The following is a 13,956-nucleotide window of genomic DNA, read 5'->3' as shown; positions in this document are numbered from 1 at the left end:
TCTATGTCACTTGTCACATTGGTAGCAAAGTAGAAAGGAATTTATGTAAGTTGTAATAACTTGTCTCCCAATCTTCACATAAATATGTTTAAACCAACACCTTATTATACTTGGCCTATACCATGATGTTCTTTCAAAAAGTAAATACATTAATATTGAAGCTCTGGTATGTCATGAATTTTATCAAAGATTTCATTTTTCAGATCAACAGTATAATATGATATTAGCTAATGGGAAATTGGCTATAGCTCATTTTGATCATTTGAAAAATAAATCCTAAATACACAAAAAATATAAACCTGAATCCAATGGCTTCTTATTTTCATCATTCTTTCTATCATTGGTATTTCCAGCTTCCAAGGATATCTTGCTACCATTTAAGGGTTCTTTTACTACATTCTCGTCTTGTTGTGCATCAGATGTTTTGGTTGTTGGTGATTCATTTAATACAATCTTATCTTTAGATTCACCATTTTTTTTGGTAGTTGTTGGTGTAGTTACATCATTCTTATCTTTAGATTCACCATTTTTTTTGGTAGTTGTTGGTGGAGTTACATCATTCTTATCTTTAGATTCACCAGTTTTTTTGGTAGTTGTTGGTGTAGTTACATCATTCTTATCTTTAGATTCACCATTTTTTTTGGTAGTTGTTGGTGTATTTTCATCATTCTTATTTTTTATAGATTCACCAGTTTTTTTGGTAGTTGTTGGTGGAGTTACATCATTCTTATCTTTAGATTCACCAGTTTTTTTGGTAGTTGTTGGTGTATTTTCATCATTCTTATTTTTTATAGATTCACCAGTTTTTTTGGTAGTTGTTGGTGGAGTTACATCATTCTTATCTTTAGATTCACCAGTTTTTTTGGCAGTTGTTGGTGTATTTTCATCATTCTTATCTTTTACTTTTTTGGTAGTCAATTCATCCTCTTCCTTCTCAACTGTAGGTTCACCATGTTTTTCGGCAGTTGCTGATTTTTGGGGAAACTTCTGACCTGCTGATCCAGTTAGATTCTTTGGTGATGCAGGTGCAGTAGTTGTTGTAGTTTGTGATCTGGGTGAAACAGTAGTATTTGTTGTACCTTTCATTTTATTAGTAGTTATATTTATGTTTCCATTAGATGTCTTATTATAAATTGATGTGCCATTACTGTTCTCAATAGATACATCCAGTGTACCATTATCTTTTTCAAATTGGCTATCAACAGTAGGATTGATTGCACTCTTTACTGGAAGTGTTTTTGGGGTACCTGATGGACGACATTTTACAACCAAACATTGCAAACCTGCAAAATAAATAATAATATATCATGTCATGAACAAAAGAGGAAGATACTAAAGGACCAATGAAATCCATAAGTCAATAGTCAAACTAAAACATAAAGCTTAAATAATGAATCAATAGTTATAGAAACAGTAACAATGAAATCCATAAGTCAATAGTCAAACTAAAACATAAAGCTTAAATAATGAATCAATAGTTATAGAAACAGTAACAATGAAATCCATAAGTCAATAGTCAAACTAAAACATAAAGCTTAATTAATGAATCAATAGTTATAGAAACAGAATCAATGAAATCCATAAGTCAATAGTCAAACTAAAACATAAAGCTTAATTAATGAACCAATAGTTACAGAAACAGAAACATATGGTCTCTTGGACAGCAGGCAAGAAACCATGTTAAATTCACTCATCATATATAGTACGGTGACCAAGTAAGGAAAAGTCGCTTATTTAAGGATTTTAATCGTCATTCGGACTATACAGCTATAAATCACAGTATTGATAGTTCAAAGGTTACACTTCACATTTTGACTCGTCAAAAATCGTACGGTGCAATTTTTGTAAAATGGGCTTTGAAGTAAAAGCCTTTCTTAAAAGAAAAATTGACCTTCAAAAGTTTTTAGGTCTTCATTTTAAAAGAACATTCGTGATATGCTTTCTGTTATTATATAAATTGTTGTTACACCTTATTTTAACAAAATTAACAAAGTTTAGCAAAACTATCCGTTATTGAAAAGTTTTTGTAAAAATGTAACACTACAAATATTTTGCATTTAATAGAGTACGTTTCAATTCATATTCATCATTTATTTTTACGCAAAATGTAAAATAATCAACATTTATTTGATATTTCAAACCTTTGTTAAACAACATTATCAAAATTATTTATCTAAGAAGCATTATTTCGACTTGTGCATTGAAATAAACATACGTTACAAAAGATACAGGTTTTCCTTCGGAAATTCGACCGATAGTATTATTTTAATCTATAAATGATCTTTCGTATCACAATGATTTTTAATTGCTAAAATTTGATCAATTCTATCTATTTTGTTTTTTCATGTTCATATTTCGTGTTGGTTATCGTGTTTTTAAAGTTATTTTTAAAAGATTTTTATTTCCATATGTTTATTTGACATGTTTTTTTTTTCTTTTTATATATTTCAAAAATTAAGAACCAAATTTGAATTTGGACCTGTAATTATCTGGAAAATGTTTGAATTAGAAAGTCCTTTACGATAAGGTCCTTGTAGTTCTAAAAGGCCAACCATGTGTATTAATTTTGAAAAATGTATTGTTTGCCAGAGAAGAAGTACTGAATCAGTCACTTCCTTTACTGTTAAGAGTAAACGTTGCTTCTTTAGTTCAGTGAGCCACGTTCAGTTGAAAAACGTAATGGTGGAATCTGCCAGCAATTTGTTGAAGAGTATGGATTGTTTGTTGAAATTTCTGATTTGGTGAAGCAATTCGAAGTGAAGTCTCTTGTGCACTTTCCCTGCCTTCCTTTGGCCCATCACTCACAACTTACATCAGTTTGAGAGAAGGTATGGCATTGGTTCAATCTATTGATGATATGTAAAATAAAACATTTGGTGACCTTGCTGCAGACTTTTATAAAAATATGACCCAATGCTTTTCTCTAGCGCACACAGTAGCAGACGTTTTTGACTGCTACGACAACAAATAAAGTGATCAGAAAAGGAACGCCACACAAAGACTACAACTTCCGTCAAAGTGTATCAGGTTATTGAAGGGAAAAGGATTCCTGACTGGAAGAGTTTCCTTCTGTTATCAGCAGGCTTTCCCCTTATTTCTTTGGTAGTTTTCTTCTTCAAAACTATGACAAATTCCCTATGATTCCGCCTTGTAAGTGCACTGTACTTAGCTGGAACGTTTGTAAATCTCGAAATTGGCAAAGTTTGTCAGACTATAATGTTAATGACTGTCATAACTTGTTTAGCACTCAACAAGGGCCAATACTCGTATGATAATTAATGCCTTACAAGAAATGGGAAAGAGCAGCGGAACAATCACACGGACCTCTGGTACGGGTGTGATTATTCTGTGTTCACTACTATAAACAGATGACACATACAAGCGAGTTGTGGGTGCAGATGGGGAACATTAGCAGTGTAAAGAATGGGCGAAGACTTTTACTCATTCACCAACTATGTGCTTGCTTTTCCCCAACAATTTGTAAACTGCAGCCAGCTGTACATACTCTTACCGGATGCTACACAACTTCGTCTCTGTTTGGAGTAGGAAAGAAAACAGTGTACAAGACTTTGATGGACACACACGATTATGTTAGGTGCAGAGCTCCGGGAGTACTGACAAAGATGAAACCCTTGTTGGTGCAAGAAAGTTTAACTTAGTTTCATAGATGTTTGATCTGAAGAATGTATTTAAATCATTCCATCATGATATGAATATAATGCACGTCAAGTTTGCCACCAGTAAAGATGTAGGTCGAGTCAGGTTACCTCCCTGTGAAGCGGCAATTTGGACCGCATCACACATTGCTAAACGCCCTATTCCGTCACCTTAAGAATACGGTTGGCGAAACTTAAAAAAATCATTACACCCCGTGTATGTTGAAGGGCCTATGTAAGCAGAATTCTTGCAGGATCTTGTGTGATCATTTAAGAAAAAATCTCCATGTAAAAAGTAATGTGTTTATTCAAAACAAAACCTTACAAGTACGGAGCTTTGCTCCTTTCAAGGGTCAGAACTATGTAAAAATTCCTTGACCTATTGAACCAGAAGATACTCCTAGATGAAATCTGTTTTGTGGATCATTTTGATTGGATTTTTTAATTGTAATTGTTTTCGAGGTAATAAGTGGTTTTTGATTGTAATGAATTACATGCAAGAGCTTTTGCAAAATAAACGTTTGGGATAGTAGGCTTCAATTGAAAACAACATTTATCATTTATTGCTGAGATTGACTGTCACCCAGCAAGGAAACTATTGTAACTTTACCGGAATTTGTATTGACCTTGTATAATAGAACAAGTGTTTGAAAAACGCCAATTTTCAGAATTAATCGATTACTTTAAGTAAGACCCCGTTTACACTGACAAAAAAGATCGATCTTTACTAAGATCGATCTTTGGTCCAGTGTAAACGGGTAAGATCGATCTTCAATCAGACTTAAAAAGTCTACCTCTAGAGGTGGTTTTAAAAAGATCGATCTTATTTGAATCGATCTTTTCTTTGGTGTAAACGCTTAGGTCAATCGCAATCGATCTTTTTTTGGGTGAATGTTATATTTAGATACAAAATTAAAGGTCAGACGGTTCTTTTTATGTTGTAGTGTAAACGCACTGGATAAGATAAGATTGATTGGAATCGATCTTGCGTGAACTATGTAAACGTAAACTGGTCTTTTAAAGATCGATTCAAATAAAGATCGATTCAATTATTTGGTGGTGTAAACGGGGTCTTATAAGTTCTTTTTTTTTTACACAAAATGCTGCTTATATATTTCAATTTTGAAAATATAGAAGTAAAAGAAAACAGTATGTTGATCTTTGACCTTAATTTATGCAACACTGTTACCACATTTCTTTTTGACGACATCGATATTCCAAAAGTACTCATTTTGTCGAATCTAATGATATATAATATAGCCATATAGTATGTTTGACGATTATTTTTTTTTAAATTGGGTCTGGTCACCGTACTAATAACAAGACCAATATCGGTCTGGACCTGGATAACTACATTCACTTTCATAAAAGACCCAAAAACTGTGACAACTATTTTCCTTGTACAGGTGTTATACCACGATTGATTTTCCCCTATTAGTCATTGTTAAATTTGTACTTTTCAAAAAATTGTGCAGAATTTATCTTTGTTTCAAATAAAAAAATATTTGGCATGAGTAAAGCTTTATCCTGTACATGTTCAGTACTATAGACAAAATTTCACATAACATTTCATTGCATATATAAGAAAATAACCATCACTTGAGGTTAACAAATCAAATGTTCACCTCTTATTTACCTGTGTGCAAGCTTTAGTAACCATGTAACTTTTAGTTTCGAAAATATTCTATAGAAACTCCAAATAAAAAAATGATGATGCTTTATAATACTCAAGATATATGTTTATGACCAAGAAATGTTTTTAACCAAGTTTACCGCAATGAAATGAAAAAAAAATTACCTACAACTGTCAAATTTAAGGGAATATTTTTTACGACCCTTTTTCGCATGCCAGCAGATGTGAATTACTATGATTTGGTTGTACTATACCTAGAGAAGACTTTTTTGTTGAATATATTGAATGAAACTATTTTCTTTCGTAATACTGCTATTTCAAGCATTACTGTCAAGTTTTGTCATAATCAGTTCAATAGTTTGAGAAAAAAACTAGTTTAATGTAAGACAACATCTACAGCCATTCTAGCAAAATTTCTAAGAAAACTCAAAATCAAGCCACATCATGATTGAATATAGTGTGGAACGACCAATGAATGTTCAAGCCACATCTTGATTGAAAATAGTGTGGAACGCCCAATGAATGTTATATAGTGTGGAACGACCAATGAATGTAATATAGTGTGGATCGCCAAACGAATGTTATATAGTGTGGAATGCCCAATGAATGTAATATAGTGTGGAACGCCCAAAGAATGTAATATAGTGTGGAACGCCCAATGAATGTAATATAGTGTGGAACGACCAATGAATGTTATATAGTGTGGAAGGACCAATGAATGTTATATAGTGTGGAATGACCAATGAATGTTATATAGTGTGGAAGGACCAATGAATGTTATATAGTGTGGAACGACCACATCATGATTGAATATAGTGTGGAACGACCAATGAATGTTCAAGCAACATCATGATTGAATATAGTGTGGAACGACCAATGAATGTTCAAGCCACATCTTGATTGAAAATAGTGTGGAACGCCCAATGAATGTTATATAGTGTGGAACGACCAATGAATGTAATATAGTGTGGATCGCCAAACGAATGTTATATAGTGTGGAATGCCCAATGAATGTAATATAGTGTGGAACGCCCAAAGAATGTAATATAGTGTGGAACGCCCAATGAATGTAATATAGTGTGGAACGACCAATGAATGTTATATAGTGTGGAAGGACCAATGAATGTTATATAGTGTGGAATGACCAATGAATGTTATATAGTGTGGAAGGACCAATGAATGTTATATAGTGTGGAACGACCACATCATGATTGAATATAGTGTGGAACGACCAATGAATGTTCAAGCAACATCATGATTGAATATAGTGTGGAACGACCAATGAATGTTCAAGCAACATCATGATTGAATATAGTGTGGAACGACCAATGAATGTTATATAGTGTGGAATGACCAATGAATGTTATGTAGTGTGGAACAACCAATGAATGTTGTATAGTGTGGAATGACCAATGAATGTAATATAGTGTGGAACGACCAATGAATGTTGTATAGTGTGGAATGACCAATGAATGTAATATAGTGTGGAATGACCAATGAATGTTCAAATAGTGTGGAATGACCAATGAATTTTCAAATAGTGTGGAACGACCAATGAATGTTCAACATGTTCAAATAGTTATCTCATCTGCCTACATATAGTTGAATATGATACTTAACATAATTTGAATGATTGAGTTGATTAAACATTGAACAAAAATACACTTAAGGTAAAAAAAGAATGCCAAAATATACATTGATTGGTTGCTTAACATCCAGTGGCAAATACTTCATGCATGTTCAAGATGAGAACAAGTTAACAATAAATATGTCATAGAGGCATTTTGAGTTATTTTGACCTTCAGCATTTTGTATAGATTTGGACTAGTTCTAATTATTTGTGGTGTCATAAATTTAGAGAAATCATCATGTGACAAGTTCAAGTTGAGTTAATTATGTGTTATGTAATTAATTGGACATTCTCATTAGCATCAGTATTATTAGTTGACATAATTGTAATTATGAATTTGTACTAATTAGAGTGAATTCGTTTACTCAAAACTTGTCACGATAAAATAGTATATATGACAATATGTTGTTAATTCAAGTAAGAAGTAAGAAGAGAGTAGGATAGTAACATCAATAGAATTGTATTATTACAGTAGGAGTCATATTATATAGACATTTACCATTGAATGTGATTTTGGTTTGGAATTAAATTAGAAAATCTTACTGTGAGTTTGGTATTAGTTCAGTGCCAGAGCTAAGTTTAAGTCTTCAGCATCTCTAGCTGACCTCAACGTTTTTCTAATGATTTTACGTATAAAATTATGACCCCCGTAACAAGGAAGCCAGTAGCCTCTTTGTTACATATAGTGGAGGACCCCGAGGCATATTGACTTATTAGTTCAATACTGATCCAGATACCAGTTCACAGTGAGTTTTCTTATCCAGTATATATACATCAAGCAGAATGGATTACAATCTTCGACCACAGTGGCAGTACTGGAACTTTAACACCAGCCAAAGACATTTATGTGGAAAGTGTAGTTTATATCATATATTGCGATGGACACGTTGTTTGTTGATGCGTTTCATATTTGTTTTTAGTTCATTTTTTATATAAATATGGCAGTTAGTTTTCTCATTTGAATTGTTTTATATTGTCATTTCGGGGCCTTTTATAGCTGACTATGTGGTATGGGCTTTGCTCGTTGTTGAAGACCGTACGATTACCTATAGTTGTTAATTTCTGTGTCATTTTGGTCTCTTGTGGAGAGTTGACTCATAAGCAATCATACCACATCTTCTTTTTTATAGTGTCTCCCATAGACCTAGAACTATAAAGATTTAAGTAATTTCTCCAGGTCACAGTGGCACCCATAACAACTATGTTTCAAATGTCAATAACTTGGTTTATATCAGGTTAATTAGTGTAAATGTGTATTCATGTGGTTTTTTGTTAAAATGTACTTTAATCATTCTAATCATTTTCTGTGCTTTATTTTGTAATTCATTTGATTGTATAGCTCAAATTTTGGGCACCATGATTGGTTAATAAAATTATCTATCTATCTATCTATCTTCTTTTTTTATATGTCTTATTTCGTATATTTTATGTATATAATGAACGCATTTCTGACCCTTTTGAAACCATAAAGCACATGCGTGTATGAACAAAAAAATGATGAAGCAAATTGCAAAAGATTTATATTTTTTTTTTTTTAGATACTATAATCAATAACAGATAAGGATAACAGTACATTAAATCATTCGATCTTTCTGAATCAAATTTCATTTGATAACTGTTCATCACAAAATGTTTACATGTTCAATAAATGTTCAATACTGTTCAATCACACATTTGACCATTGAGCGTTTTTCATTCAGATAACGTGGGTACGAGTAGGTTGAGTATGAGTTGCCGAAAGTACGAGTTGTCGTGTACCCCGTCCCACAGCCCCAGCTTGTCTGGCTAAACAGCCGTTGGACGTCAGAGTAATCTCGGACTACCCCAAAGACCAACTTGAGTTTTTAGACATACACAACAGAATGGATACATGGTACAAACAGCAACCAAAAAACTGCAGGAAATGGTCCTTCTTTGTGCACACCACCAAATACTGGAACAATCTTCCCCCGGAGACCACCACACCACAGTCATTTGAGAAATTCAAATCTCTAATTATAACCAATCTCACAAAATAAAGATGAACATTTGTTTTTTATCCTGTTTTTAACCATGCAGAACCAATTTGCCAGTATATTAAGTAACTTGAATGTGGGCAGTAAATGGAAGAAGAAGATGTATTCTTACAGACAAAAATAAACATCCATATCAATGATAATTGGAATAAGTTCCTGTTTTTCTGCATCGCCATCGTGTCGTGTCAACAAGGTTGTCTAACGTTCAAAACGATGACGGTTTTCGTGATATTACAAAAATGAATAAGTAGTACCGGGCCCGGTACTTAAAATAAGGATTTAGAGTTATCTCGAGGGAACCACTAATGACAGGACGATTGCCCGGATAGTGACAGGACGGTTGACCGGACGACATATAAATAGTCATAACTTTTTTGTTATCCGATAGATTTGTTTAATATTTGTAAACCTAAAAGATATTAAACTATATTTTATGAATAAAAAAAAAAGAGGAAAAATAATTATTTTTGAGCAAAAAAAGTTGACCGGACGGTATTCACACTCGCCAATATACGCTAAATATATATTCAACTGGCTGGCAGCGTTCATAGAAGGAATGAAGCTTATAGAAGAAAAACAAGAAGGATTCAGGAAAAAACACTCAACATCAAACTGCCTGATCAGGTTTATTCAGAACACAATAGAAAAATTCAATAAAGGAGAAATCACCCTTGCATGTCTTATTGATCTTGAAAAGGCATACGATTCAATCTGGCGAGAGGGACTACTAGTAAAACTACACCATTTGGGTATAAGAGGAAAAACATGGGCCTGGATTAAAGATTTCCTAAATAACAGAATGGCAAGATGCATCTTCGAAAACTATGTAGGTGAAGAATTTGAAACAAAGATAGGGCTACCACAAGGATCAGTTCTGGCTCCCACATTATTCAACATCTTTATCAACGACCTACTGGGAGACATTCTAGGAGACTACACCAAATTTGCTGATGACGGAACACTCTGGCAAACGGCTCAACCAGACCAGATACTGGAACTCAAAGATAGAATGAAGGATGACATCACAAAGGCAGTGAAATGGACTCAAAAGTGGAGAGTAAACATCAACCTAGACAAAACTGAAATATGCATCTTTTCAAAAAAAAACATCGATGAAGAGGACAAACGCATTTTGATTCAAGGTAAAGAACTGAAATACAACTCAACACCAAAGCTTCTTGGAATCATTATGGACGAGAAAATGACCTTCAGTAAACACATTGATGCAATCGAAAAGAGAGCAAACCGTAACTTAACTATTCTGAGAGAAGTGCGACAGATCAGCAAATTAAAGACAGAAAAGTTATTACAATTATACTACAGTCTAGTCAGATCAGTCATGGAATATTGTAGTCCGGCCTGGCAAATAGCAGAACCAAAAGACCTGCAAAAACTTGACAGAGTACAGAGAAAAGCACTTATCCTATGCATGGATATGCCTACAACATCTGGCAGAGAAGCACTAGAAGTGGAATCAGGAGTTATGCCAATAGACCTGAGACTAGAACAAATAGCCATTAAAGAGATTGCAAAGATTAAATCCAAATCTGCACAGGAACCAATCAAACAGCAACTTGTGAGGTATGAAGAACATGACGCATATGACAAGTATCCAACACCAATGGGCAAAGCACTAAGCCAAGCAGCAGAAATGGAAAAACAGACAAAGATAAACATCAATCTTATAGAACCAGAGTTTACCTACAGACTGGGAGAAACTCAAATGACTCAATCAAAACCTTTATATTGGAGTCAACTAGGCAACTCAAAATCAAGGACAAATGAGCAACAGGAACTTTGCCAGGAAACCATTAACCAACTCATGGGAGACTGCACACAAGAACAAGCAATATCGTTTACAGATGGATCATGCCTAGGGAACCCAGGACCCTGTGGAGCAGGTGCAATTATCTATGCTGAACACATTAAACCTGCTGCCAGATTACATAGACCTGTGGCACAAAGAGGATCCATCCTTCTAGCGGAACTCATAGCAATTCTCATGGTCCTAGAATACTGCATTACAGAAAACATTTACAATGCAATACAAAGAATCAAAATTTTCTCTGACAGTCAAAGCGCCGTGGGATTACTTACACTGAACTGGGCCCCAAACAGCTACATCTCCGTAATAAGAGAAATAAAAGAAAATATTGAACATCTTAGGCAAAAAGGACTCAATGTAATTGTAGCATGGACACCAGGACATGCCAACATAGTTGGTAATGATGAGGCTGACATCCTTGCAAAAACAGCGGCAGAGGAAGCAAAAGAATTACCACCGGAAAATAACGTCATAACACTACAGGACGTCAAACAAGCAGCATACAAAAGTACAGGAAATAAATGGCAGAGAAGATGGGAAATATCTGAGAGAGGCAGGGACCTTTATGAAAAAATACCAACTACAAAACACTCAATTATGTATGATTTCCCAACTAAAAGACATTTCAGTATATTCGCCCAACTAAGAACTGGCTATACAGAACTGAATTACTACAAGAACCGAGTAGGCCAAACCAACGCCATAGAGTCATGCAACTGTGGAGCACCTGAAACGCCTCAACATTTCCTTCTGGAGTGTCCCTACTATGAAAAAGAACGAGAAGATATGCTACACCAAATATCCAAAGAGGTCGGGGTCAGAAACTTGAATTTAGCTACTATGCTGACAAGACTGGACGGCGAAAGCACAGAAGAGACAAAAGCCAAATTACAAACAGTGGCACATTACATTGACAGAACGGGCAGATTTAATACTGCTGTTCCTCAATCCCAATCTTAACCAGCGCATACCAAATTTAAAGCACAGAGAAGAAAATACATCGAGGAAAACGCACCAGAGAGTAAAACCGTACATTGGGACAATTCGTGCCAACAGGCCTTAAGATTGAGGATTGAGGATTGACGACAAGTGTTATTATCTCTTTTGTTTTACAATATTTGTCCATGAAACTCAGGAATCTGTGAGATTTATAAATATATTATACGAAAATATAAACTTGATTGCAAAAAAACGTGTTTTTCTCAAAAAAAAGTTGACCGGACGGTATTCACCCTCGCCGATATACGCTATATATATATTGAAATGGTCGACGACAAGTGTTAATATCTCTTTTGTTTTACAATATTTGTCCATGAAACTCAGGAACCTGTGAGATTGAATAATATGTTACACGAAAATATAAACTTTAAAGTAAAAAAGAAAACAAATCTGCAAAAAAAGTTGACCGGACGGTATTCACCCTCGCCGATATACGCTATATATATATTCAACTGGTCGACGACAAGTGTTGATATCTCTTTTGTTTTACAATATTTTATCATGAAATTCAGGAATCTGTGAGAATAATAAATATTGGATACGACAATATAAACTTTATAGTGAAAAAAAAAGTTTGTCTCCAAAAAAAGTTGACCGGACGGTGTTCACATTCGCCGATGTACGCGTTAATTATATTGAACTGATACAAATAAGTGTCAATATCTTATTTGTTTTACAATATTTTTACACGAAACTAAGAAATCTACGAGATCAATAAATACTTGATATGAAAATATAAACTTTATAGTAAATAAAAATGTTTTTCTTCAAAAAAAGATGACCGGACGGAACAAACATTCGCCGTTATATGCCTTAATATAAGTTGGTAGACCCAAGTGTTTATATCTCTTTTATTTTATCAAATTTATGAAATCTGAGATATCAATAAGTACTTGATATGAAAATATAAACTTTATATCAAATATGTTAAATGTTGTTCTTAAATAAAAAGTTGATCTGAGGGAATTAACATTCGCCGATATTATTATTTAAATATATTGAACTGATCAACACAAGTTTTAATATCTCTTCATTTTTATAATATACCTGTCCATGAAATGAAATAATTTGTGAGATTAAATAAATATTTTACAAGAAAAATAAACTTTAAAGTAAAAACAATGAGCCCAAAATGTTTATGTGAGCGAGTTCACCAATGCATATTAGAAGTAATGATATTTAATCAAATTAATCTAATTTTGACACTTGTTGTAATCACCAATCAAGCCAAATAACATGTCATTAAAGTTTTCACACCTGAGACATCAAATACATTTAATTGAATTACCTTATAATCAGTTGGTAATTAGTATCCAATTAAAGAAGAAATTTTATGAAGTTCAGGATTTCAGATTAACATTTAACTCACCTAATAATAACTATTCAATTGTTCAGTCATTTATGCTCTAACTTTCAACCAGTTCAGATCACACAAATTATATTTCTACTATATTTTGCTTTTAGCATGTCTTTTTAAAGACAATTTTCAATATCTATTCATTATTGAACTATTGATATAGATAGATTGATAATTGTGTTACTATATATATTGCTTTATTCAAAAGCATGTCTTTTTAAAGACAGTTGTCAAACATATATTTATAAATACAAAAGTAAACAGATTGATATTAGTGCTACTATATATTGCTTTATTTAAAGGCATGTCTTTTTAAAGACAGTTGTATAGCCATCATATTAGTACAACTTACCAGTAGACAAAATATCAAAAAGTATCTGAGACTTCAGATGGGACAGAAAACCCCACCATGTCTAGTCCCATTGCTGAAGAAAATGTCACAGCGCCTTCCCAAATAGAGGGGACAAATATATTACCATTAGTATCTGATAGTTCAGAGGGGACAGAAAGCTCCTCCATGTCCATTAAAACTTCAGATAAAAACTTGTCCCAAAAATCCCTGGCCAAGTTGACTGTTGATAATGGTCAAGTGTCGTTTATTGAACAACACAAGGCATTTATGGTCAGAGGCATGCAAGGAAAGGTTTATGCTGTAACCCTCCTTCCTGTCCAGCAAGTTCACAATGCTACCACATCCTGGCTGCAAAACTATACATTGGGGATACAGATGATTCAAAACCTGTAGTCAACCTTAAAGCGCTTTCGAAGAGAAACTTAAAGAGAAATGATAAAAAGTCTGGTAGAAAAAAAACCAAGACCGAACAATTTGTTGCCGCCAATT

General features: G+C 33.7%; 2 protein-coding genes across 2 annotated transcripts in view; one reads left to right on the top strand and one right to left on the bottom strand.

The window, feature by feature from the left end:
* Positions 1–9,154, bottom strand: part of LOC143046421 (uncharacterized) — a 17,590-nt gene extending 8,436 nt beyond the window's left edge. Inside the window, exons 1-2 of the mRNA XM_076219585.1 lie at positions 9,047–9,154; positions 300–1,283 (exon numbers count right to left, since the gene is read on the bottom strand). Coding sequence (XP_076075700.1) covers positions 300–1,283; positions 9,047–9,110 — 1,048 coding nt within the window. The 5' untranslated portion in view covers positions 9,111–9,154. The remainder of the gene's footprint in view (positions 1–299; positions 1,284–9,046) is intronic.
* Positions 9,155–9,733: 579 nt separating this feature from the next.
* Positions 9,734–11,719, top strand: LOC143046887 (uncharacterized). The gene has a single exon (XM_076219944.1). The coding sequence runs from the start codon at positions 9,734–9,736 to the stop codon at positions 11,717–11,719; it is 1,986 nt and encodes a 661-aa protein (XP_076076059.1).
* Positions 11,720–13,956: the final 2,237 nt, after the last annotated feature.

Source organism: Mytilus galloprovincialis, chromosome 9 (genome assembly GCF_965363235.1).
Source record: "Mytilus galloprovincialis chromosome 9, xbMytGall1.hap1.1, whole genome shotgun sequence".
NCBI lineage: Eukaryota > Metazoa > Mollusca > Bivalvia > Mytilida > Mytilidae > Mytilus > Mytilus galloprovincialis.
Note: the sequence above shows the minus strand (reverse complement) of the source record. Positions and strands in the feature narration are given on the sequence as shown.